This window comes from Oncorhynchus nerka, linkage group LG18 (genome assembly GCF_034236695.1).
Source record: "Oncorhynchus nerka isolate Pitt River linkage group LG18, Oner_Uvic_2.0, whole genome shotgun sequence".
Lineage (NCBI taxonomy): Eukaryota > Metazoa > Chordata > Actinopteri > Salmoniformes > Salmonidae > Oncorhynchus > Oncorhynchus nerka.
In genome coordinates, this window is record NC_088413.1 from 77,041,249 (window position 1) to 77,068,673 (window position 27,425).

The window sequence follows — 27,425 nt, forward strand, 5'->3', positions numbered from 1 at the left end:
ATGAAAGAAATATTCGCGTGCCAGTGTGTCTCCTGGGACTCGTGGAAGAACACGCTGTCACTTGGATGCCCCGGAACCTCTCGTTCTATGCAGGCTGAACGGTAAACTGCCAAACCCTGGAGACAGACGACAAGACATCTCCTCCTCCTCCTCCTCCTCCTCCCTTCCTCTTCTTTATCCCTTTACCTCTCCCCTCCGTCTATGAACTGGTGAACGAGGCTAGTGGGCGCTGGCCGTAGATCTGAAACGCCCAACGGGAGCAACAGCTGTCTCTGTTTCTCTCCTCCTCTCTCTTCTCCACTCTCCTCTTTTCCTTCCATTTACATCCTCTCAAAAAATAGCAACAGCTGTTTGAGTCGGCTTAGAAGCAACATTGCGGATGTGAACATCGTTCACCGTCGGATATCGAGCTGTTTGTCCCCATAGTGGACCACTGACCGGGATTGATTCATAACCGTGAGTCCTTCAAGTGCGGGTGGAAACCGACATTCCTGTAACAGCAATGTTTTTCCCCTCCAGGAAAACCAATCACACTGACACTGTTATTTCTTTTGTCTTTTCTTCTTTAAAAAAAAAGAAGATCAACAGCTGTGGGTGAGGGAATTGTTTGCAATGTGATCTAGTGGCGAAGGAGGAGGAGGAGACAGAGAGAGAGGGGGAACATGCCTGCCGATGTTGCTGTCTCATTGAGCCTCGCTACCCTCCTGCTGACCACATGGAACACGCTGATGGTGACAGCCAGTGAGTCACTGTAGTTAAACAACCCCCAGTACCTGACTGTCTGTGGTACATTCACCTTTCTCAAGGTCTTCACTCTTTGTCATGCTGGTGCTGTGTGTGTGTGTGTGTGTGTGTGTGTGTGTGTGTGTGTGTGTGTGTGTGTGTGTGTGTGTGTGTGTGTGTGTGTGTGTGTGTGTGTGTGTGTGTGTGTGTGTGTGTGGTTCAGTATTTACAAGGTTTGTTAAATTACTTTCTAAATGTAATCTGATTATCCAAACTCAGGTAATCGGATTACTTTTACTTTTTTTTGATTACTTTCCCTTTAAGAGGCGTTAGAAGAAGACAAAGAGGATCCATCAATGTATTTGGTGTGTCATCCTAGTGATCTCTGATTGGTGGTCATCATTTGGTGTGTCATCCTAGTGATCTCTGATTGGTGGTCATCATTTGGTGTGTCATCCTAGTGATCTCTGATTGGTGGTCATCATTTGGTGTGTCATCCTAGTGATCTCTGATTGGTGGTCATCATTTGGTGTGTCATCCTAGTGATCTCTGATTGGTGGTCATCATTTGGTGTGTCATCCTAGTGATCTCTGATTGGTGGTCATCATTTGGTGTGTCATCCTAGTGATCTCTGATTGGTGGTCATCATTTGGTGTGTCATCCTAGTGATCTCTGATTGGTGGTCATTATTTGGTGTGTCATCCTAGTGATCTCTGATTGGTGGTCATCATTTGGTGTGTCATCCTAGTGGTCTCTGATTGGTGGTCATCATTTGGTGTGTCATCCTAGTGATCTCTGATTGGTGGTCATCATTTGGTGTGTCATCCTAGTGATCTCTGATTGGTGGTCATCATTTGGTGTGTCATCCTAGTGATCTCTGATTGGTGGTCATCATTTGGTATGTAATCCTAGTGGTCTCTGATTGGTGGTCAGACTCACTCAGGTAGAACAAACTTAAACTCACACCTTTTTTCAAAGCTGAATTGAATGTCATAGAGAAAACAGAATGGTGTCAAATGAGAGAGAGAGAGAGAGAGAGAGAGAGAGAGAGAGAGAGAGAGAGAGAGAGAGAGAGAATGAGAGAGAGAGAGAGAGAGAGAATGAGAGGGAGAGAGAGAATGAGAGAGAAGGAGACAGAGAATGAGAGAGAGAATGAGAGAGAGAGAGAGAGAGAGAGAGAGAGAGAAGAGAGAGAGAGAGAGAGAGAGAGAGAGAGAGAGAGAGAATGAGAGAGAATGAGAATGAGAGAGAGAGAGAGAGAGAGAGAGAGAGAGAGAATGAGAGAGAGAGAGAGAGAGAGAGACAGAGAGAGAGATCATTTTAAATGTAATCCAAGAGGTAATCATCTAGTTTTTCCAAAGTATCTGATTAAAATATTTTAGTTGGTAATGTGACTGACTACAAGTACAGTTAGTATGTATTAGGACTCCTGAGAATTAAACATTTACATAGTATGTTAGGACACACACACACACACACACACACACACAGACACACACACACACACACACACACACACACACACACACACACACACACACACACACACACACACACACACACACACACACACACACACACACACACACACACACACACACACACACACACACACACACACACACACACACACACACACACACAGACACACACACACACACACACACACACACACACACACACACACACACACACACACACACACACACACACACACACACACACACACACACACACACACACAGGGTACCCTTCACAGTGACCAGTGGATGCATTAGGTAGATTAGTCTGTCTCTGTCGATCACATGGCCGTTATTTACTGGTGATTTACCTGACCCATACATCACCGTGCAGGAAGGTGACGCCCTGTTAGACGACCTACGGCAGCAGTGTGTGTGTTCAACTGTTGTCGCCGTTGTTGTTGTTGTTTACTGATTTTCCTGTGTATTGTTGTTTCTCCCCATATTTAACTATTTAACTGTCAGTGGACGCGCACACTAACACACACACACACACACACACACACACACACACACACACACACACACACACACACACACACACACACACACACACACACACACACACACACACACACACACTTCCTACCTCCGTCCAAACCTCTCTCTCTGATTAACAATACAAAAAATACACATACAAACGTACAGAGGCACACAAACATCAACAACATCACCCCCGTCCAGACGCACCTGCCCCCCCCCCCCCCCCACACCCCCATCTCCAGTGCATCACTCTCCGCCACAAGGCCTCAAACTGCACCATTTTGTTTCTCTCTGTCGCCCACACACTTTCAATTTGTAGATAATAAAGCATCTTCCCATTGTGTTAACGATGGAGGATTGGTGGATTTCCAGGTCTTAAGTAAATGTTTTTTTTCAAGATTAACGAAGGGAGGGGAGAGTAGAGGAGAAGAGGAGGAGAGGAGAGGGGGAGGGAGAGTAGAGGAGGAGAGGAGGAGAGGAGAGGGGGGAGAGTAGAGGAGGAGAGTAGAGGAGGAGAGGAGAGGGGGAGGGGAGGAGGGGAGAGGGGGAGGGGAGAGTAGAGGAGAAGAGGAGGAGAGGAGAGGGGGAGGGGAGAGTAGAGGAGGAGAGGAGGAGAGGAGAGGGGGAGGGGAGGAGGGGAGAGTAGAGGAGGAGAGGAGAGGAGAGGGGAGGGGAGAGTAGAGGAGAAGAGGAGGAGAGGAGAGGGGGAGAGTAAAGGAGGAGAGGAGAGGGGGAGGGGAGGAGGGGAGAGTAGAGGAGAGAAGAGGAGGAGGAGAGGGGGAGGGAGGAGGGGAGAGGAGAGGAGAAGAGGAGGAGAGGAGAGGGGGAGGGAGGAGGGGAGAGTAGAGGAGTAGAGGAGGAGAGGAGAGGAGAGGGGGAGGGGAGTAGGGGAGAGTGGAGGAGAAGAGGAGGAGAGAGAGAGGGGGAGGGGAGGAGGGGAGAGTAGAGGAGAAGAGGAGGAGAGAGAGGAGAGGGGGAGTAGGGGAGAGTAGATGAGAAGAGGAGGAGAGGAGAGGGGGGGAGGAGGGGAGAGTAGAGGAGAAGAGGTGGAGAGGAGAGGAGAGGAGAGGGGGAGGGGAGTAGGGGAGAGTGGAGGATTAGAGGAGTAGAGGAGGGGGAGGGGAGGAGGGGAGAGAGAGAGAAGAGGAGGAGAAGAGAGGGGGAGGGAGGAGGGAGAGTGGAGGAGAAGAGGAGGAGAGGAGAGGGGGGGGGGGAGAGTAGAGGAGAAGAGGAGGAGAGGAGGAGGGGGAGGGAGGAGGGGAGAGTAGAGGAGGAGGAGGAGGAGGTAAGGAGAGAACAGTATGAGTCATATTATTGATCAGTGATGTGACCAATGTTATTGATTAGATGGATCTCTTCTGTTAATTAATAACTTACAGGAATCACTGGATCATCCCCCAACAGAGGAAATTAGTATTGTGTGTGTGTGTGTGTGTGTGTGTGTGTGTGTGTGTGTGTGTGTGTGTGTTGTTTCTGTGTGAGCTTGCTTACGTGTTCATGGATAATGCCTCTGTTAACAGGACAGTGATGTACTCTGACACATGCAATCTCTCTCTCTCTCTCTCTCTCTCTCTCTCTCTCTCTCTCTCTCTCTCTGTCTCTCTCCCTCTCTCTCTCTGTCTCCCTCTCCTCTCTCTCTCTTTTTCTCTCTCTCTCTCTCTCTCTCTCTCTCTCTCTCTCTCTCTCTCTCTCTCTCTCTCTCTCTCTCTCTCTCTCTCTCTCTCTCTCTCTCTCAATTCATTTCAATTCAATTCAAGGGGCTTTATTGGCATGGGAAACATGTGTTAACATTGCCAAAGCAAGTGAGGTAGATAATATACAAAAGTGAAATAAACAATTAAAATGAACAGTAAACATTACACATACAGAAGTTTCAAAACAATAAAGACATTACAAATGTCATATTATATATATACAGTGTTGTAACAATGTACAAATGCTTCAAGTACACAAGGGAAAATAAATAAACATAAATATGAGTTGTATTTACAATGGTGTTTGTTCTTCACTGGTTGCCCTTTTCCTGTGGCAACAAGTCACAAATATTGCTGCTGTGATGTCACTGTGGAATTTCACCCAGTAGATATGGGAGTTTATCAAAATTGGATTTGTTTTCGAATTCTTTGTGGATCTGTGTAATCTGAGGGAAATATGTATCTCTAATATGGTCATACATTGGGCAGGAGGTTAGGAAGTGCGGCTCAGTTTCCACCTCATTTTGTGGGCAGTAAGCACATAGCCTGTCTTCTCTTGAGAGCCATGTCTGCCTACGGCGGCCTTTCTCAATAGCAAGGCTATGCTCACTGAGTCTGTACATAGTCAAAGCTTTCCTTAAGTTTGGGTCAGTCACAGTGGTCAGGTATTCTGCCGCTGTGTACTCTCTATTTAGGGCCAAATAGCATTCTATTTTGCTCTGTTTTTTTGTTAATTAATTCTTTCCAATGTGTCAAGTAATTATCTTTTTGTTTTCTCATGATTTTGTTGGGTCTAATTGTGCTGCTGTCCTGGGGCTCTGTGGGTGTGTTTGTGTTTGTGAACAGAGCCCCAGGACCAGCTTGCTTATGGGACTCTTCTCCAGGTTCATGTCTCTGTAGGTGATGGCTTTGTTGTGGAAGGTTTGGGAATCGCTTCCTTTTAGGTGGTTGTAGATTTGAACAGCTCTTTTCTGGATTTTGATAATTAGTGGGTATCGGCCTAATTCTGCTCTGCATTATTTGGTGTTCTACGTTGTACTAAGGAGGATATTTTTGCAGAATTCTGCATGCAGAGTCTCAATTTGGTGTTTGTCCCATTTTGTGAAGTCTTGGTTGGTGAGCAGACCCCAGACCTCACAACCATAAAGGGCAATGGGCTCTATGACTGATTCAAGTATTTTTAGCCAAATCCTAATTGGTATGTTGAAATTATGTTCCTTTTGATGGAATAAAATACCCTTCTTGCCTTGTCTCTCAGATCGTTCACAGCTTTGTGGAAGTTACCTGTGGCGCTGATGTTTAGGCCAAGGTATGTATAGTTTTTTGTGTGCTCTAGGGCAGCGGTGTCTATTGTTTTTTTGCCAATTTTAAAACCTGTTACGGCTGTTGCGAATTTTCGCAGCTTTTTGTTAAAAATCGCGCAACATTTCAGCGCCCTGCTATTCATGCCAGGAATATAGTATATGCATATGATTAGTATGTGTGGATAGAAAACACTCAGACGTTTCTAAAACTGTTTAAATCACGGCTGTGACTATAACAGAACGGGCGTATCATCGAAAAGTGCAGGGAAATCTGATCACTGAAAATGGAAAAATATATCCATCCGCGACTTCAAGGAATTGTTCAAAGTGAACCAAATTAAATAGAGCCGAGTTTACAGTGCCTACAGCTTCCACACGATGTCTAGAGTCATGTCATTTGATTCAGCTTTGATTCTTGGTCGAGCCGAATCAAGGGAACTCATTCCCTCCGGTCTCCGACCGGATGTTTGGTCGACCTCTCTTCAGACATGTTTTTCTACATGGACAGCTAAAGATTTTACATCGCCTCCTGATGAATTTTATCGCTTATTAACGTGTACTAATACCTAAAGTTGCATTACAAAAGTATTTCGAAGTGTTTTGTGAAAGTTTATCGTCGACTTTTTGAATTTTAAAAACGTTATGAAACGCTATTTTTTTCCGTTTATCACACAGTATTCTTAGATCGATATCTAGGCTATATATGGACCGATTTAATCGAAAAAAGACCCTAAATGATGTTTATGGGACATCTAGGAGTGCCAAGAAAGAAGCTCGTCAAAGGTAATGAATGTTTTATATTTTATTTCAGCGTTTTGGTTTGCGACGGCTAACGCAAAATCTGTCGTGTTAGGTGACGTTGCAGTATTTTGAGGGTGCATGGTATCAGATAATAGCTTCTCATGCTTTCGGCGAAAAGCATTTTACAAATCTGACTTGGTGGATAGATTCACAACGAGTGTAGCTTTAATTCAGTATATTGTATGTCAATTTTAATGAAAGTTTGAGGTTTATCAACCTCTATGGGTGGCGCTCTTGAACATTTCCGCTGATTGTGGTTCCCACCTCGGTACCACGTCCTTAAGAAGTTTTAACGGAACACTTGTTGTTTGTGTACATGGATTTTATAATGTGGTATGTTTTACCCCCAACACCCCTTTCCATCAGTTTGTATAGCAGACCCTCATGCCAAATTGAGTCGAAGGCTTGTTTGAAATCAACAAAGTATGATAAGACTTTGCCTTTGTTTTGGTTTGTTTGGTTGTCAATTAGGGTGTGCAGGGTGAATACATGGTCTGTTGTACGGTAATTTGGTAAAAAGCCAATTTGACATTTGCTCAGTACATTGTTTTCATTGAGGAAATGTATGAGTCTGCTGTTAATGATAATGCAGAGGATTTTCCCAAGGTTACTGTTGACGCACATTCCACGGTAGTTATTGGAGTCAAATTTGTCTCCACTTTTGTGGATTGGGGTGATCAGTCCTTGGTTCCAAGTATTGGGGAAGATGCCAGAGCTAAGGATGATGTCAAAGAGTTTTAGTATAGCCAATTAGAATTTGTTGTCTGTATATTTGATCATTTCATTGAGGATACCATCAACTCCACAGGCCTTTTTGGGTTGGAGGGTTTTTATTTTGTCCTGTAACTCATTCAAGGTAATTGGAGAATACAATTGGTTCTGGTACTCTTTAATAGTTGATTCTAAGATTTGTATTTGATCATGTATATGTTTTTGCTCTTTATTCTTTGTTATAGAACCGAAAAGTTTGGAGAAGTGGTTTACCCAAACATCTCCATTTTGGATAGATAATTCTTCATGTTGTTGATTGTTTAGTGTTTTCCAATTTTCCCAGAAGTGGTTAGATTCTATATATTCTTCAATTACATTGAGCTGATTTCTGACGTACTGTTCCTTCTTTTTCCGTAGTGTATTTCTGTATTGTTTTAGTGATTCACCATAGTGAAGAGGTAGACTCTGGGTTTTCCTGGTCTCTATTTTTTGGGTTGGACAGGTTTCTCAATTTCTTTATTAGATTTTTGCATTCTTCATCAAACCATTTGTCATTGTTGTTCATTTTCTTCGGTTTTCTATTTGAGATTTTTAGATTTGATAGGGAAGCTGAGAGGTCAATATACTGTTAAGATTTTCTACTGCCAAGTTTACACCTTCACTATTACAGTGGAACGTTTTACCCAGGAAATTGTCTAGAAGGGATTGAATTTGTTGTTGCCTAATTGTTTTTTGGTAGGTTTCCAAACTGCATTCCTTCCATCTATAGCATTTCTTAATGTTACTCAGTTCCTTTGGCTGTGATGCCTCGTGATTGCTCTGTTCAAGTAGACTGTGATTTTGCTGTGGTCTGATAGGGGTGTCAGTGGGCTGACTGTGAACGCTCTGAGAGACTCTGGGTTGAGGTCAGTGATAAAATAGTCTACAGTATTACTGCCAAGAGATGAGCTATAGGCGTACCTATCATAGGAGTCCCCTCGAAGCCTACCATTGACTATGTACATACTTAGCGTGCGATAGAGCTGCAGGAGTTGTGATCTGTTTTTGTTGGTTATGTTGTCATAGTTGTGCCTAGGGGGGCATATGGGGGAGGGAATGCTGTCACCTGCAGAAAGGTGTTTGTCCACCTGTGTGCTGAGGGTGTCAAGTTCTTGTCCAGTTTAGGTCGCCACAGACTAGTACATGTCCCTGGGCCCGGAAACTATTGAATTCCCCCTCCAGGATGGAGAAGCTGTCTTCATTAAAGTATGGGGATTCTAGTGGGGGGGAAATAGGTAGCACACAGGAGGACATTTTTCTCTGTTAAGATAATTTCCTTTTGACTTTCTAGCCAAATGTAAAATGTTCCTGTTTTGATTAATTTAATGGAGTGAGTTAGATCTGCTCTATACCAAATTAGCATACCCCCTGAGTCCCTTCCCTGTTTCACACCTGGTAGTTTGGTGGATGGGACTACCAGCTCTCTGTAACCTAGAGGGCAACCAGTGGGTCCGTCTCCTCTATACCAGGTTTCTTGCAGGATGACAATGTCTGTATTACCGATTTCTTTGGTGAAGTCCGTGTTCCTGCACTTTAGGCCAAAGGCAGATGACCTCAGGCCTTGGATATTCCAGGATGATATAGTGAAGGCTTTTTGTTCCATAAAGTCTCTCTCTCTGTCATTCTCTGTCTGTCTGTCTCTCTCTCTTTCATTCTCTGTCATTCTCTGTCTGTCTGTCTGTCTGTCTGTCTGTCTGTCTGTCTGTCTGTCTGTCTGTCTGTCTGTCTGTCTGTCTGTCTGTCTGTCTGTCTGTCTGTCTGTCTGTCTGTCTGTCTGTCTGTCTGTCTGTCTGTCTGTCTGTCTGTCTGTCTGTCTGTCTGTCTGTCTGTCTGTCTGTCTGTCTGTCTCTCTCTCTCTCTCCGTCTCTCTCTCTCTCTCTCTCTCCGTCTGTCTGTCTCTCTCTCTCTCTCCGTCTCTCTCTCTCTCTCTCTCTCTCTCTCTCTCTCTCTCTCCATCCCTCATTCTTCCAGTCTTCCACTGTACGTGACGTTGTATGATTGATCACCTGTTTCAGGAGGGAAAGTACTGGGGTAATATTATTATAATATACTCCCATAGTGAGACTAAGCGATTAATATGATCAAAGTCTATTAAACTGAATATCTGACTCCGTTTAACATTCTACTAAAACAATGTACAATCAAGTATTATGCGTTTGGCTGACTAAGATCGAAGAATGGGGTTGAGAAGCAAATTAACTTTGTCAAATGAAAGGATTCACGTACAAGGCGTAAAGCTTAAGTTACAAGGCAATACTGACATTATTAAAGCATACTTCTAGAGGCAAATAGATCCTCAGGTTAACTTACAGGACAAACCATGAACAAAAAAGATGCTTACTAGGCCAGAGGCATAGAAGCTCTAGGAAATGAGAATTGATCATTCAACCTTCCTCCATGGACTGGATACAAGGTAAGAGAGAGAGAGAGAACCAAGGCATTTAATTCCATTTATATCATCTTCTCAACCCAAAACCAACCACCATTTTTGACATTACGCTATTATCCAGAGGGACTTACAGGAGCAATTAGGGTTTAAGTGCCTTGCGACCTTTCGGGTTCCTGGCCCAATTCTCTTAACTGCTAGGCTCCCTGCCGCCCAGTTCTATCCGGAACCAAAAAAGGGTTCTGCCTGACCAGTCCAACAATACCAAGGTTACACTAACCTAAACACTCGAGCCCAATCTTCACAGGTTGTCACAGAATCTAAAGGATTGTAAATAAGACACAAAACACACACAAAAAAACGTTGCAGAGTAATTCAGAGTTCACTCTCTACAGAGATCATACATCCATAGAGATAGCATCAGAGTCATCCTCAGTGTACAGTTACCACGGAGATCATACATCCATAGAGATAGCATCAGAGTTATCCTCAGTGAACAGTTACCATGGAGATCATACATCCATAGAGATAGCATCAGAGTCATCCTCAGTGTACAGTTACCACGGAGATCATACATCCATAGAGATAGCATCAGAGTCATCCTCAGTGAACAGTTACCATGGAGATCATACATCCATAGAGATAGCATCAGAGTTATCCTCAGTGAACAGTTACCATGGAGATCATACATCCATAGAGATAGCATCAGAGTCATCCTCAGTGAACAGTTACCATGGAGATCATACATCCATAGAGATAGCATCAGAGTCATCCTCAGTGAACAGTTACCACGGAGATCATACATCCATAGAGATAGCATCAGAGTCATCCTCAGTGAACAGTTACCACGGAGATCATACATCCATATAGATTCGCTTAGAGTTATCATCAGTCAACACATTTCAGATAGATGCTAAACATGGATGCTATAGTATTATTCTGTCACATTCAATAGTCAGTCCTCTGGATACTGTAACAGAGACACATTCAATAGTCAGTCCTCTGGATACTGTAACAGAGATATAGTCAGTCCTCTGGATACTGTAACAGAGATATAGTCAGTCCTCTGGATACTGTAACAGAGATATAGTCAGTCCTCTGGATACTGTAACAGAGATATAGTCAGTGCTCTAAATACTGTAACAGAGACACATTCAATAGTCAGTCCTCTGGATACTGTAACAGAGATATAGTCAGTCCTCTGGATACTGTAACAGAGATATAGTCAGTCCTCTGGATACTGTAACAGAGACATTGTGGCCCCTCAGAGGGGGAAGGACACACTGACCCTTAGGCATTGTCTTGTGCTATTTTACTTCTTTTTTTTATTGACCCTTTATTTAACTAGACAGGTCAGTTAAGAACAAATGCTTATTTGCAATGACGGTCTAGGAACAGTGGGTTAACTGCCTTGTTCAGGGGCAGAACTACAGATTTTGACCTTGTCAGCTCGGGGAGTCAATCCAGCAACCTTTCGTTTACTGGCCCAACACTCTAACCACTAGACTACCTGTCATGTTGGCCGGAGGTGACAGAGAGGACATATATTAGGGCCGAGCCTACAGAATGTCAACCCCAGACTGTTGAATATTCAGGATGTCCTGATGGGTCCTGCTTTGTGATTGGTTAGGAGAGACATTTGGCCTGGGATGTTTTTAATGATGTCATTATGCACACTCTAGAATGCCCTTCAAGCCAATCGGAAATGACTATTCAACAATGCCGTGGTAAAAGGTGTGTAATATGTAAGTTATTTCTGTGTTATAACAGCAGTGCCAGTGGCTCCAGTCAACGTATCGGTAAGTCAGCTGAGATCAGACTCCGCCCTCATCATCTGGAGTGTACCACAGGGAGACATTGTCATCGGATACGTCATCTCACAACAGGTAGGAGATAATACGGAAAGATATACACTAACCGGTCCAATTTTTTTTTCTCTCACTATTTTCTCAATTGTAGAATAATAATGAAGACATCAAAACTATGAAATAACACATATGGAATCATGTAGTAACAAATCAATCAAAGTTCTGTACAGAAACACAGCCTAAAACCCCAAACAGCAAGCAATGCAGGTGTAGAAGCACGGTGGCTAGGAAAAACTCCCTAGAAAGGCCAGAACCTAGGAAGAAACCTAGAGAGGAACCAGGCTATGAGGGGAGGCCAGTCCTCTTCTGGCTGTGCCGGGTGGAGATTATAACAGAACATGGCCAAGATGTTCAAATGTTCATAGATGACCAGCAGGAGATTAATACAGAACATGGCCAAGATGTTCAAATGTTCATAGATGACCAGCATGGTCAAATAATAATAATCACAGTGGTTGTAGAGGTGCAACAGGTCAGTAAATGTCAGTTTGCTTTTCATAGCCGATCATTCAGAGTATCTCAACCGCTCCTGCTGTCTCTAGAGAGTTGAAAATAGCAGGTCTGGGACAGGTAGCACGTCCAGTGAACAGGTCACGGTTCCATAGCCGCAGGCAGAACAGTTGAAACTGGAGCAGCAGCATGGCCAGGTGGACTGGGAACAGCAAGGAGTCATCATGCCAGGTAGTCCTGAAGCATGGTCATAGGGCTCAGGTCCTCCGGGGGAGTGAAAGAAAGAAAGAAAGAGAGAATTAGAGAAAGCATACTTACATTCACACAGGACACCGGATAAGACAGGAGAAATACTCCAGATATAACAGACTGAACCTAGCCCCCCGACACAAACTACTGCAGCATAAATACTGGAGGCTGAGACAGGAGGGATCAGGAGACCCTGTGGCCCCGTCCGACGATACCCCCAGACAGGGCCAAACAGGCAGGATATAACCCCACCCACTTTGCCAAAGCACAGCCCCCACACCACTAGAGGGATATCTTCAACCACCATCTTACAATCCTGAGACAAGGCCGAGTATAGCCCACAAAGATCTCCGCCACGGCACAACCCAAGGGAAGGCATGGAAGAGCACCAGTAAGCCAGTAAGCCAGTGACTCAGCCCCTGTAATAGGGTTAGAGGCAGAGAATCCCAGTGGAGAGAGGGGAACCGTGCAGGCAGAGACAGCAAGGGCGGTTCGTTGCTCCAGTGTCTTTCCATTCACCTTCACACTCCTGGGCCAGACTACACTCAATCATGAAAATGGAGCTCTATAGGAGAAAGCCCTGCCTCCAGCTGTTTGCTTAGAAACCATAGAAACAGTAAGGAGACCTGCGTCTTGTGACCGTAGCGTACGTGTAGGTATGTATGGCAGGACCAAATCGGAATGATAGGTGGGAGCAAGCCCATGTAATGCTTTGTAGGTTAGCAGTAAAACCTTGTAATCCGCCCTTGCCTTAACAGGAAGCCAGTGTAGAGAGGCTAGCACTGGAGTAAAATGATCACATATTTTGGTTCTAGTCAAGATTCTAGCAGCCGTGTTTAGAACTAACTGAAGTTTATTTAGTGCTTTATCCAGGTAGCCGGAAAGGAGAGCATTGCAGTAGTATAACCTAGAAGTGACAAAAGCATGGATACATTTTTCTGCGTCATTTTTAGACAGAAGGTTTCAGATTTTTGCAATGTTACGTAGATTGAAAAAAACTGTCCTTGATAGGTTCGTCAAAAGAGAAATCGGGGTCCAGAGTAACGCAAAGGTCCTTCACAGTTTTATTTGAGATGACTGTACAACCATCAAGATTAATTGTCAGATACAACAGAAGATCTCGTTGGTTCTTGGGACCTAGAACTAGCATCTCTGTTTTGTCCGAGTTTAAAAGTAGAACATTTGCCGCCATCCACCTTCTTATGTCTGAAACACAGTGGGGGCAATTTTGGGGCTTCACCATGTTTCATCAAAATGTACTGTGTGTCATCCGCATAGCAGTGAAAGTTAACATTATGTTTCCGAATGACATCACCAAGAGGTAAAATATATAGAGAAAACAATAGTGGTCCTAAAACGGAGCCTTGGGGAACACCAACATTTACAGTTGATTTGACAGAGGACAAACCATCCAAAGAGACAAACATATCTTTCCGACAGATAAGATCTACACCAGGCCAGAACTTGTCCGTGTAGACCAATTTGGGTTTCAATCTCTCCAAAAGAATGTGGTGATCGATGGTATCAAAAGCAGCACTTAAGGTCTAGGAGCACGAGGATAGATGCAGAGCCTCGGTCTGGCACCATTAAAAGGTAATTTACCACCTTCACACGTGCAGTCTCAGTGCTATGATGGGGTCTAAAACCAGACTGAAGCGTTCAGGAAGGCAGTGAGTTGCCGCGCAACAGCTTTTTCAAAGATTTTTGAGAAGAATGGGAGATTCGATATAAGCTGACAGTTTTTAAAATATTTTCTGGGTCAAGGTTTGGCTTTTTCAAGAGAGGCTTTATTACTGCCACTTTAAGTGAGTTATCCGGTGGACAGAGAGACGTTTATTATGTTCAACATAGGAGGGCCAAGCACAGGAAGCAGCTCTTTCAGTAGTTTAGTTGGAATAGGGTCCAATATGCAGCTTGAAGGTTTAGAGGTCATGATTATTTTCATCATTGTGTAAAGAGATATAGTACTAAAACACTTGAGTGTTTCCCTTGATCCTAGGTCCTGGCAGAGTTGTACAGACTCAGGACCACTGAGCTTTGGAGGAATACGCAGAATTAAAGAGGAGTCCATCATTAGATTTCTAATGATCATTATGTCTTCCTCAAAGAAGTTCATGAATTTATCACTGTTGAAGTGAAAGCCATCCTCTTTTGGGGAATGCTGCTTTTTTAGTTAGCTTTGTGACAGTATCAAAAAGAAAAACAAGTGTTAAACAAATCAAAATATATTTTATATTTGAGATTCTTCAAATTTCCACCCTTTGCCTTGATGACAGCTTTGCACACGCTTGGCATTCTCTCAACCAGCTTCACTTGGAATGCTTTCCCAACAATATTGAAGGAGTTCCCACATATGCTGAGCACTTGTTGGCTGCTTTTCTTTCACTCTGCGGTCCAACTCATTCCAAACCATCTCAATTTGGTTGAGGTTTGTGGAGGCCAGGTCATCTGATGCAGCACTCCATCACTTTCCGTCTTGGTAAAATAGCCCTTACACAGCCTAGAGGTGTGTTGGGTCAATGTCTTGTTGAAAAACAAATGATAGTCCCACTAACCCCAAAGCAGATGGGATGGCGTATCGCTGCAGAATGCTGTGGTAGCCATGCTGTTTAAGTGTGCCTTGAAATCGAAACAAATCATAGACAGTGTCACCAGCAAAGCACCCCCACACCATCACACCACCTCCTCCATGCTACACGGTGGGAAATACACATGCAGAGATCATCTGTTCACCCACACCATCACACCTCCTCCTCCATGCTTTACGGTGGGAAATACACATGCAGAGATCATCTGTTCACCCACAAGACACGGCGGTTTGAACTAATTTGAACTTCAGACCAAAGGACAGATTTCCACCAGTCTAATGTCCATTGCTCGTGTTTCTTGGCCCAAGCAAGTCTCTTATTCTAATTGGTGTCCTTTAGTAGTGGTTTGTTTGCAGCAATTTGACCATGAAAGCCTGATTCACGCAGTCTCCTCTGAACAGTTTATGTTGAGATCTGTCTGTTACCTGAACTCTGTGTGTGAAGCATTTATTTGGGCTGCAATTTCTGAGGCTCTAATGAACTTTTCTTCTGTAACAGAGGTATCTTTTGGGTCTTCCTTTCCTGTGGCGGTCCTCATGAGAGCCATGTTCATCATAGCGTTTGATGGTTTTTGTGACGTTACTTGAAGAAACTTTCAGTTCTTGACATTTTCTGTATTGACTGACCTTTCATGTTATGATGGACTGTCGTTTCTCTTAGCTTATTTGAGCTGTTCTTGCCGTAATATGGACTTGGTCTTTTACCAAATAGGGTTGTCTTCTGCATACCACCCCTACCTTGTCACAACACAATTGATTGGTTTAAACGCATAAAGAAGGAAATAAATTCCACAAATTAACTTTTAACAAGGCACGCCTGTTAATTGAAATGCATTCCAGGTGACTACCTCATGAAGCTGGTTGAGAGAATGCCAAGAGTGTGCAAAGCTGTCATCAAGGCAAAGGGTGGCTACTTGAAGAATCTCAGATATAAACTCAATTTTAATTTGTTTAACACTTTTTTGGTTACTACATGATTCCATATGTGTTATTTTACAGTTTTGACGTCTTCACTATTATTAGTAAAAATAAAGAAAAACCCTTGAATGAGTTTGTGTTTCCAAACTTCTGACTGGTACTGTATGTGTGTGTGTGTGTGTGTATGTGTGTGTGTGTGTGTGTGTGTGTGTGTGTGTGTGTGTGTGTGTGTGTGTGTGTGTGTGTGTGTGTGTGTGTGTGTGTGTGTGTGTCTGTGTGTGTGTCTGTGTCTGTGTCTGTGTCTGTGTGTGTGTCTGTGTGTGTGTGTGTGTGTAGAGGCAGGACGGGCTGATGCAGCGCTCCATTCGGGAGGTGAACTCGTCAAGTCGAGCGTGTGTGTTGTGGGACCTGGATGAAGACACACACTACAGCGTACAGGTACAGGTTAGAGGTCAGGGGGTAGAGGTAGAGGTCAGGGGGTAGAGGTAGAGGTCAGGGGGTAGAGGTGAGGGTCAGGGGGTAGAGGTCAGGGTTAGGGGTCAGGGGGTAGAGGTGGAGGTCAGGGGTAGAGGTAGAGATCAGGGGGTAGAGGTAGAGGTCAGGGGGTAGAGGTAGAGGTCAGGGGTAGAGGTGGAGGTCAGGGGGTAGAGGTGGAGGTCAGGGGGTAGAGGTGGAGATCAGGGGTAGAGGTAGAGGTAGGGGTTAGAGGTCAGGGGGTAGAGGTGGAGGTCAGGGGTAGAGGTAGAGATCAGGGGTAGAGGTAGAGGTCAGGGGTTAGAGGTCAGGGGGTAGAGGTAGAGGTCAGGGGGTAGAGGTGGAGGTCAGGGGTTAGAGGTCAGGGGGTAGAGGCAGAGGTCAGGGGTTAGAGGTCAGGGGGTAGAGGTAGAGGTCAGGAGTTAGAGGTAGAGGTCAGGGGTTAGAGGTCAAGGGTTTGAGATAGAGGTCAGGGGTTAGAGGTTAGAGGTAGAGGTCAGGGGTTAGAGGTCAGGGGTGGAGGTAGAGGTCAACACAATGCCACAGATGTCTCAAGTTTTGAGGAAGCGTGCAATTGGCATTCTGACTGCAGGAATGTTCACCAGAGCCGTTGCCAGAGAATCTAAACAACAACAAACAGCAGGGACTTAGACAGCCACAAGTCCGGGACAATCCTGTGGTCTCAGCCACAAGTCCGGGACAATCCTGTGGTCTCAGCCACAAGTCCGGGACAGTCCTGTGGTCTCAGCCACAAAGTCCAGGACAATCCTGTGGTCTCAGCCACAAAGTCCGGGACAATCCTGTGGTCTCAGCCACAAGGGCTAACCGCGGTGCAGGCTGTGTTCAAGGAGTCAAGGAAACCTTGATATCTCAATAGCTAGTTAGCAGCTAGGCTAGCTGCTATGCCCAGCAGCTCTTTAGACCCTTGGTCAGCAGGATCCCTGGACAGATAGTAATGGTCCCTGATGCTAACCACATCATGGGATCCAACATTCTAAAAAAAGGTAGCTAGTAACCAAACTTTTTCAGAGACTTTTCAAAAAAACAAAAACCAAAATTCTCCCTCATTCCTGCATTCAACACGTGAAGGGGGTTGCAGGTCTGATTGTGTTTTATATCTTAGGTCCAGTCCATAGGTCTTCAGGGAGACAGCCAGCCCAGTCACACTGTCCACTTCAGGACCCTGGAGAAGACTGATCACTACCCTATAGGAAGCATAGACGGTAGACACACACATGCAAACATACACACACACACACAGACATGGACGCACACACACACACACATGCATGCACACACATGTGCATGCATATACAAACAGTAACTTTTCCCCCTCTACCCTAGATGACCCGACCATGGAAGGGATGGATCTGACCCCTAACCTGCAGACTGGAGAACTACTCATCGTCACTACTGTACTGCTACTCTGGGCAGGTTGGTCTCTCTCTCTCTCTCTCTGTGTGTGTGTGTGTGTGTGTGTGTGTGTGTGTGTGTGTGTGTGTGTGTGTGTCTGTGTGTGTGTGTTACAAACACAGAATTAGATAAAACATTATTACACACTATTATATTATATATCTATTGTTACAACCCCCTGTCCTCGGTCTCCTCTCTGTTCTGTCTTCAACCCCCTGTCCTCGGTCTCCTCTCTGTTCTGTCTTCAACCCCCTGTCCTCGGTCTCCTCTCTGTTCTGTCTTCAACCCCCTGTCCTCGGTCTCCTCTGTTCTGTCTTCAACCTGTCCTCTCCTCTGTTCTGTCTTCAACCCCCTGTCTCCTCCTCTCTGTTCTGTCTTCAACTCCCTGTCCTCGGTCTCCTCTCTGTTCTGTCTTCAACCCCCTGTCCTCGGTCTCCTCTCTGTTCTGTCTTCAACCCCTGTCCTCGGTCCCCCTGTCCTCGGTCTGTTCTGTCTCTCTGTTCTGTCTTCAACCCCTGTCCTCGGTCTCCTCTCTGTTCTGTCTTCTGTCCTCGGTCTCCCCCTGTCCTCGGTCTCCTCTCTGTTCTGTCTTCAACCCCCTGTCCTCGGTCTCCTCTCTGTTCTGTCTTCAACCCCCTGTCCTCGGTCTCCTCTCTGTTCTGTCTTCAACTCCCTGTCCTCGGTCTCCTCTCTGTTCTGTCTTCAACCCCCTGTCCTCGGTCTCCTCTCTGTTCTGTCTTCAACCCCCTGTCCTCGGTCTCCTCTCTGTTCTGTCTTCAACCCCTGTCCTCGGTCTCCTCTCTGTTCTGTCTTCAACCCCTGTCCTCGGTCTCTCTCTGTTCTGTCTTCAACCCCCTGTCCTCGGTCTTCTGTTCTGTCTTCAACCCCCTGTCCTCGGTCTCCTCTCTGTTCTGTCTTCAACCCCTGTCCTCGGTCTCCTCTCTGTTCTGTCTTCAACCCCCTGTCCTCGGTCTCCTCTCTGTTCTGTCTTCAACCCCCTGTCCTCGGTCTCCTCTCTGTTCTGTCTTCAACTCCCTGTCCTCGGTCTCCTCTCTGTTCTGTCTTCAACCCCCTGTCCTCGGTCTCCTCTCTGTTCTGTCTTCAACTCCCTGTCCTCGGTCTCCTCTCTGTTCTGTCTTCAACCCCTGTCCTCGGTCTCCTCTCTGTTCTGTCTTCAACTCCCTGTCCTCGGTCTCCTCTCTGTCTGTCTTCAACCCCTGTCCTCGGTCTCCTCTCTGTTCTGTCTTCAACCCCCTGTCCTCGGTCTCTCTCTCTGTCTGTTCTGTCTCTGTCTTCAACCCCCTGTCCTCGGTCTCCTCTCTGTTCTGTCTTCAACTCCCTGTCCTCGGTCTCCTCTCTGTCTGTCTTCAACCCCTGTCCTCGGTCTCTCTGTCTTCTCTGTCTCCTCTCTTCTGTCTTCAACTCCCTGTCCTCGGTCTCCTCTCTGTCTGTCTTCAACCCCCTGTCCTCGGTCTCCTCTCTGTTCTGTCTTCAACTCCCTGTCCTCGGTCTCCTCTCTGTCTGTCTTCAACCCCCTGTCCTCGGTCTCCTCTCTGTTCTGTCTTCAACCCCCTGTCCTCGGTCTCCTCTCTGTTCTGTCTTCAACCCCTGTCCTCGGTCTCCTCTCTGTTCTGTCTTCAACTCCCTGTCCTCGGTCTCCTCTCTGTCTGTCTTCAACCCCCTGTCCTCTGTCTCCTCTCTGTTCTGTCTTCAACTCCCTGTCCTCGGTCTCCTCTCTGTCTGTCTTCAACCCCCTGTCCTCGGTCTCCTCTCTGTTCTGTCTTCAACTCCCTGTCCTCGGTCTCCTCTCTGTCTGTCTTCAACCCCTGTCCTCGGTCTCCTCTCTGTTCTGTCTTCAACCCCCTGTCCTCGGTCTCCTCTCTGTTCTGTCTTCTGTCCTCGGTCTCCTCTCTGTCTGTCTTCCTGTCTCCTCTGTTCTGTCTCCTCTCTCTTCTGTCTTCAACCCCTGTCCTCTGTCTCCTCTCTGTCTGTCTTCAACCCCTGTCCTCTGTCTCCTCTCTGTCTGTCTTCAACCCCCCTGTCTCTCTGTCTCAACTCCCTCTGTTCTGTCTTCAACCCCTGTCCTCTGTCTCCTCTCTGTCTGTCTTCAACCCCTGTCCTCGGTCTCCTCTCTGTTCTGTCTTCAACTCCCTGTCCTCGGTCTCCTCTCTGTTCTGTCTTCAACTCCCTGTCCTCTGTCTCTTCAACCCCCTCTCTGTCTGTCTTCAACCCCTGTCCTCTGTCTCCTCTCTGTTCTGTCTCTGTCTCCTCTCTGTCTTCTTCCTCTGTCTCCTCTCTGTCTGTCTTCAACCCCCTGTCCTCGGTCTCCTCTCTGTCTGTCTTCAACCCCTGTCCTCTGTCTCCTCTCTGTCTGTCTTCAACTCCCTGTCCTCGGTCTCCTCTCTGTTCTGTCTTCAACCCCCCTGTCCTCTGTCTCAACCCCCTCTCTGTCTCCTCTCTGTCTGTCTTCAACTCCCTGTCCTCGGTCTCCCCCTGTCAACCCCCTGTCTGTCTCCTCTCTGTCTGTCTTCAACCCCCTGTCCTCTGTCTCCTCTCTGTCTGTCTTCAACTCCCTGTCCTCGGTCTCCTCTCTGTCTGTCTTCAACCCCTGTCCTCTGTCTCCTCTGTCTGTCTTCAACTCCCCCCTGTCCTCTGTCTCAACCCCCTCTCTGTCTGTCTTCAACCCCCTGTCCTCTGTCTCCTCTCTGTCTGTCTAACCCCCTGTCCTCTGTCTCCTCTCTGTCTGTCTTCAACCCCTGTTCTCTGTCTCCTCTCTGTCTGTCTTCAACCCCCTGTCCTCTGTCTCCTCTCTGTCTGTCTTCAACCCCTGTCCTCTCTCCTCCTGTTCTGTCTCCTCTCTGTCTGTCTTCAACCCCCTGTCCTCTGTCTCCTCTCTGTCTGTCTTCAACCCCTGTCCTCTGTCTCCTCTCTGTCTGTCTTCAACCCCTGTCCTCAGTCTCCTCTCTGTTCTGTCTTCAACCCCTGTCCTCGGTCTCCTCTCTGTCTGTCTTCAACCCCCTGTCCTCTGTCTCCTCTCTGTCTGTCTTCAACCCCCTGTCCTCTGTCTCCTCTCTGTCTGTCTTCAACTCCCTGTCCTCGGTCTCCTCTCTGTCTGTCTTCAACCCCTGTCCTCTGTCTCCTCTCTGTCTGTCTTCAACCCCTGTCCTCTGTCTCCTCTCTGTCTGTCTTCAACCCCCTGTCCTCTGTCTCCTCTCTGTCTGTCTTCAACCCCCTGTCCTCTGTCTCCTCTCTGTCTGTCTTCAACCCCTGTCCTCTGTCTTCAACCCCTGTCCTCTGTCTCCTCTCTGTCTGTCTTCAACCCCTGTCCTCTGTCTCCTCTCTGTTCTGTCTTCAACCCCCTGTCCTCTGTCTCCTCTCTGTCTGTCTTCAACCCCCTGTCCTCTGTCTCCTCTCTGTCTGTCTTCAACCCCCTGTCCTCTGTCTCCTCTCTGTCTGTCTTCAACCCCTGTCCTCTGTCTCCTCTCTGTCTGTCTTCAACCCCTGTCCTCTGTCTCCTCTCTGTTCTGTCTTCAACCCCCTGTCCTCTGTCTCCTCTCTGTCTGTCTTCAACCCCCTGTCCTCTGTCTCCTCTCTGTTCTGTCTTCAACCCCCCTGTCTCCTCTGTCTCTCTCTGTCTCTGTCTCCTCTCTGTCTGTCTTCAACCCCCTGTCCTCTGTCTCCTCTCTGTCTGTCTTCAACCCCTGTCCTCTGTCCTCTGTCTGTCTTCAACCCCTGTCCTCTGTCTCCTCTCTGTTCTGTCTTCAACCCCTGTCCTCTGTCTCCTCTCTGTCTGTCTTCAACCCCTGTCCTCTGTCTCCTCTCTGTTCTGTCTTCAACCCCCTGTCCTCTGTCTCCTCTCTGTCTGTCTGTCTTCAACCCCTGTCCTCTGTCTCCTCTCTGTCTGTCTCTGTCTCTGTCTTCAACCCCCTGTCCTCTGTCTCCTCTCTGTCTGTCTTCAACCCCCTGTCCTCTGTCTCCTCTCTGTCTGTCTTCAACCCCCTGTCCCCTGTCTCCTCTCTGTCTGTCTTCAACCCCTGTCCTCCTCTCCTCTGTCTGTCTTCAACCCCTGTCCTCTGTCTCCTCTCTGTCTGTCTTCAACCCCCTGTCCTCTGTCTCCTCTCTGTCTGTCTTCAACTCCCCCCTGTCCTCTGTCTCCTCTCTGTCTCTCTCTTCTGTCTTCAACTCCCCCCTGTCCTCCTCTCTGTCTGTCTTCCTGTCTGTCTTCAACCCCTGTCCTCTCTCCTCTCTGTCTCCTCTCTGTTCTGTCTTCAACCCCCTGTCCTCTGTCTCCTCTCTGTCTGTCTTCAACCCCCTGTCCTCTGTCTCCTCTCTGTCTGTCTTCCAACCCCTGTCTCTCCTCTCTGTCTGTCTTCAACCCCCTGTCCTCTGTCTCCTCTCTGTCTGTCTTCAACCCCCTGTCCTCTGTCTCCTCTCTGTTCTGTCTTCAACCCCCTGTCCTCTGTCTCCTCTCTGTCTGTCTTCAACCCCCTGTCCTCTGTCTCCTCTCTGTCTGTCTTCAACCCCTGTCCTCTGTCTCCTCTCTGTTCTGTCTTCAACCCCTGTCCTCTGTCTCCTCTCTGTCTGTCTTCAACCCCCTGTCCTCTGTCTCCTCTCTGTTCTGTCCTCTGTCTCCTCTCTGTCTGTCTCTGTCTGTCTCTGTTCCCCTGTCTCTGTCTCCTCTCTGTTCTGTCTTCAACCCCCTGTCCTCTGTCTCCTCTCTGTCTGTCTTCAACCCCCTGTCCTCTGTCTCCTCTCTGTCTTCAACCCCTCTCTGTCTCCTCTCTGTCTGTCTTCAACCCCCTGTCCTCTGTCTCTCTCTCTGTCTTCTGTCCTCTGTCTCCTCTCTGTCTGTCTTCAACCCCTGTCCTCTGTCTCCTCTCTGTTCTGTCTTCAACCCCTGTCCTCTGTCTCCTCTCTGTTCTGTCTTCAACCCCCTGTCCTCTGTCTCCTCTCTGTCTGTCTTCAACCCCTGTCCTCTGTCTCCTCTCTGTCTGTCTTCAACCCCCTGTCCTGTTCTGTCTCCTGTCTCTGTCTCTGTCTGTCTTCTTCAACCCCTGTCCTCTGTCTCTGTCTTCAACCCCCTGTCCTCTGTCTCCTCTCTGTCTGTCTTCAACCCCTGTCCCTGTCCTCTGTCTTCAACCCCTGTCCTCTGTCTCCTCTCTGTCTGTCTTCAACCCCTGTCCTCTGTCTCCTCTCTCTGTCTTCTCCCTCTCTGTCTGTCTTCAACCCCCTGTCCTCTGTCTCCTCTCTGTCTGTCTTCAACCCCCTGTCCTCTGTCTCCTCTCTGTCTGTCTTCAACCCCCTGTCCTCTGTCTCCTCTCTGTCTGTCTTCAACCCCCTGTCCTCTGTCTCCTCTCTGTTCTGTCTTCAACCCCTGTCCTCTGTCTCCTCTCTGTTCTGTCTTCAACCCCCTGTCCTCTGTCTCCTCTCTGTCTGTCTTCAACCCCCTGTCCTCTGTCTCCTCTCTGTTCTGTCTTCTCTGTCTCCCTCTGTCTGTCCTCCTCTGTCTCCTCTCTGTCTGTCTTCAACCCCTGTCCTCTGTCTCCTCTCTGTCTGTCTTCAACCCCTGTCCTCTGTCTCCTCTCCCCTGTCCTCTGTCTCTCTCTGTTCTGTCTTCAACCCCTGTCCTCTGTCTCCTCTCTGTTCTGTCTTCAACCCCCTGTCCTCTGTCTCCTCTCTGTTCTGTCTTCAACCCCCTGTCCTCTGTCCCCTCTCTGTTCTGTCTTCAACCCCCTGTCCTCTGTCTCCTCTCTGTTCTGTCTTCAACCCCCTGTCCTCTGTCTCCTCTCTGTTCTGTCTTCAACCCCCCCCTGTCCCTCTGTCTCCTCTCTGTTCTGTCTTCAACCCCCTGTCCTCTGTCAACCCCCTGTCCTCTGTCTCTGTTCTGTCTTCAACCCCCTGTCCTCTGTCTCCTCTCTGTTCTGTCTTCAACCCCCTGTCCTCTGTTTCCTCTCTGTTCTGTCTTCAACCCCCTGTCCTCTCTCCTCTCCAGCGGTAATAGCTCTGTTCTGTCGTCAGTATGACATCATCAAGGACAATGACTACAAGGACAAACCCAAACGCCCCTCTGTTCGGACCGAACCATCTTACTACAGCACCAGCGTCTCGGCTCAGAGCACGCCACTCTACTACAACGGGGGGGTGCAAGGCAGCAAGGTGATAAACAAAGTTTTCATCTACAAGGATGTGTTTGTGTCATCAGTGTATAACTCAACTATTCTCTCTGTCAGTTCCACAGGACCTCCTCTTCCTCTTCCATCATCAGAGTGTGACAGGATCTCCTCCTCTTGCTCCATCATCAGTCTGTGACAGGATCTCCTCCTCCTCCTTCTCCATCATCAGACTGTGACAGGATCTCCTCCTCTTCCTCCATCATCAGACTGTGACAGGATCTCCTCCTCTTCCTCCATCAGCAGTCTGTGACAGAGCCTCCTCCTCTTCCTCCTCCATCATCAGACTGTGACAGGATCTCCTCCTCTTGCTCCATCATCAGTCTGTGACAGGACCTCCTCCTCCTCCATCATCAGACTGTGACAGTATCTCCTCCTCTTCCTCCATCATCAGACTGTGACAGGATCTCCTCATCTTCCTCCATCATCAGTCTGTGACAGGATCTCCTCCTCCTCCTTCTCCATCATCAGTCTGTGACAGGACCTCCTCCTCCTCCTCCATCATCAGTCGGTGACAGGACCTCCTCCTCCTCCTCCATCATCAGTCGGTGACAGAGCCTTCTCCTCCTCCATCATCAGTCGGTGACAGGACCTCCTCTTCCTCCTCCATCATCAGTCTGTGACAGGATCTCCTCCTCCTCCATCATCAGACTGTGACAGGATCTCCTCCTCTTCCTCCATCATCAGACTGTGACAGGATCTCCTCCTCTTCCTCCACCATCAGTCTGTGACAGGATCTCCTCATCTTCCTCCATCATCAGTCTGTGACAGGATCTCCTCCTCCTCCTTCTCCATCATTAGTCTGTGACAGGACCTCCTCCTCCATCATCAGTCTGTGACAGAGCCTTCTCCTCCTCCATCATCAGACTGTGACAGGACCTCCTCCTCCTCCTCCATCATCAGTCTGTGACAGAGCCTTCTCCTCCTCCATCATCAGACTGTGACAGAGCCTTCTCCTCCTCCATCATCAGACTGTGACAGGATCTCCTCTTCCTCCTCCATCAGAGTGTGACATCAGGAAGTGACACAAGTCTAAAGGAAGGGACACAAGCATAAAGGAAGTGACACAAGCATAAAGGAAGGGACACAAGCATAAAGGAAGTGACACAAGCATAAAGGAAGTGATACAAGCATAAAGGAAGTGACACAAGCATAAAGGAAGGGACACAAGCATAAATGAAGTGACACAAGCATAAAGGAAGTGACACAAGCATAAAGGAAGTGACACAAGCATAAAGGAAGTGACACAAGCATAAAGGAAGTGACACAAGCATAAAGGAAGTGACACAACTGTACAGTAAGTGTCTTAGATGACTTGAGTACATGTCCGATCAAGAGCCCAGTTCCCTTTTTCAGTTCAGTGGCTGAAACTATCCCTCTACTATTCAGAACAGAGTATTTGACAAAGGGAATCTTGAAATTGTCACAGCAATACCACCAAACACCAACCATGTTTAAGGAACAAGAGAGGAAGGAGCAAGGGGAAGAACCTTCTGACAGAAAGGGATGAGGCAAATGTCATCCGGCAGTGGACTACTTCTCCCCAGTTAGTGAACTACTTCTCCCCAGCTAGTGGACTACTTCTCCCCAGTTAGTGAACTACTTCTCCCCAGCTAGTGGACTACTTCTCCCCAGCTAGTGGACTACTTCTCCCCAGCCCAGCTCCCAGTTAGTGTGGACTACTTCTCCCCAGCTAGTGGACTACTTCTCCCCAGCTAGTGGACTACTTCTCCCCAGCTAGTGGACTACTTCTCCCCAGCTAGTGAACTACTTCTCCCCAGTTAGTGAACTACTTCTCCCCAGCTAGTGGACTACTTCTCCCCAGTTAGTGAACTACTTCTCCCCAGCTAGTGGACTACTTCTCCCCAGCTAGTGGACTACTTCTCCCCAGCTATAGTGGACTACTTCTCCCCAGCTAGTGGACTACTTCTCCCCAGCTAGTGGACTACTTCTCCCCAGTTAGTGAATTACTTCTCCCCAGCTAGTGGACTACTTCTCCCCAGCTAGTGAACTACTTCTCCCCAGTTAGTGAACTACTTCTCCCCAGTTAGTGAACTACTTCTCCCCAGCTAGTGGACTGATTCTCCCCAGCTAGTGGACTACTTCTCCCCAGCTAGTGAATTACTTCTCCCCAGCTAGTGAACTACTTCTCCCCAGCTAGTGGACTACTTCTCCCCAGCTAGTGGACTACTTCTCCCCAGCTAGTGGACTACTTCTCCCCAGCTAGTGGACTACTTCTCCCCAGCTAGTGGACTACTTCTCCCCAGCTAGTGGACTACTTCTCCCCAGCTAGTGCACTACTTCTCCCCAGCTAGTGGACTACTTCTCCCCAGCTAGTGAACTACTTCTCCCCAGTTAGTGAACTACTTCTCCCCAGTTAGTGAACTACTTCTCCCCAGCTAGTGGACTGATTCTCCCCAGCTAGTGGACTACTTCTCCCCAGCTAGTGAATTACTTCTCCCCAGCTAGTGAACTACTTCTCCCCAGCTAGTGGACTACTTCTCCCCAGCTAGTGGACTACTTCTCCCTAGTGGACTACTTCTCCCCAGTTAGTGGACTACTTCTCCCCAGCTAGTGCACTACTTCTCCCCAGCTAGTGCACTACTTCTCCCCAGCTAGTGAACTACTTCTACTTCTCCCCAGTTAGTGAACTACTTCTCCCCAGTTAGTGGACTCCCCAGCTTCTCCCCCAGCAGTGGTTCCCCAGTGGACTACTTCTCCCCAGCTAGTGGACTACTTCTCCCCAGCTAGTGCACTACTTCTCCCCAGCTAGTGAACTACTTCTCCCCAGTTAGTGAACTACTTCTCCCCAGTTAGTGGACTACTTCTCCCCAGCTAGTGAATTACTTCTCCCCAGCTAGTGGACTGATTCTCCCCAGCTAGTGGACTACTTCTCTCCAGTTAGTGAACTACTTCTCCCCAGCTAGTGGACTACTTCTCCCCAGTTAGTGAACTACTTCTGACCAAAGCCACCTGGACTGGACCCGTTTGGGAATAACTGCTCTAAGGGCACCTGGACTGGACCCGTTTGGGAAGAACTGCTCTAAGGGCACCTGGACTGGACCCGTTTGGGAATAACTGCTCTAAGGGCACCTGGACTGGACCCGTTTGGGAAGAACTGCTCTAAGGGCACCTGGACTGGACCCGTTTGGGAAGAACTGCTCTAAGGGCACCTGGACTGGACCCGTTTGGGAAGAACTGCTCTAAGGGCACCTGGACTGGACCCGTTTGGGAAGAACTGCTCTAAGGGCACCTGGACTGGACCCGTTTGGGAAGAACTGCTCTAAGGGCACCTGGATGAAAGGTCACACGTACAATTTGACAAGCTGGACAACAAAGATTCAGACCGTTTTCTCCTTCTCCTTTAAGCAACGCAACTCTTTAGTCATTCCTGGGTGTTCCGCTGTGGATGAAACTGTTCTACCTCCCCGTGATGTTAGGAAAACTAAGTTACAGATACATCGACCCTAACAACAGACACACAGACCCTAACAACAGACACACAGACTCTAACAATAGACACACAGACCCTAACAACAGACGCGCAGACTCTAACAACAGACACACAGACCCCGACAACAGACACACATACCCTAACAACAGACACTACACCCCTAATAACAGACATATAGACC

General features: G+C 47.6%; 1 protein-coding gene across 1 annotated transcript; it reads left to right on the forward strand.

The window, feature by feature from the left end:
- On the forward strand, positions 1-25,432 carry LOC115120917 (fibronectin type III domain-containing protein 4-like). The gene is made up of 8 exons (XM_065003372.1): positions 1-101; positions 11,412-11,547; positions 16,070-16,171; positions 17,331-17,430; positions 17,552-17,641; positions 23,613-23,776; positions 23,859-23,921; positions 24,000-25,432. Exons 1-8 carry the CDS (start codon positions 1-3, stop codon positions 24,081-24,083), a joined length of 840 nt encoding a protein of 279 aa, XP_064859444.1. The 3' UTR covers positions 24,084-25,432.
- The last annotated feature ends 1,993 nt before the right edge of the window (positions 25,433-27,425 follow it).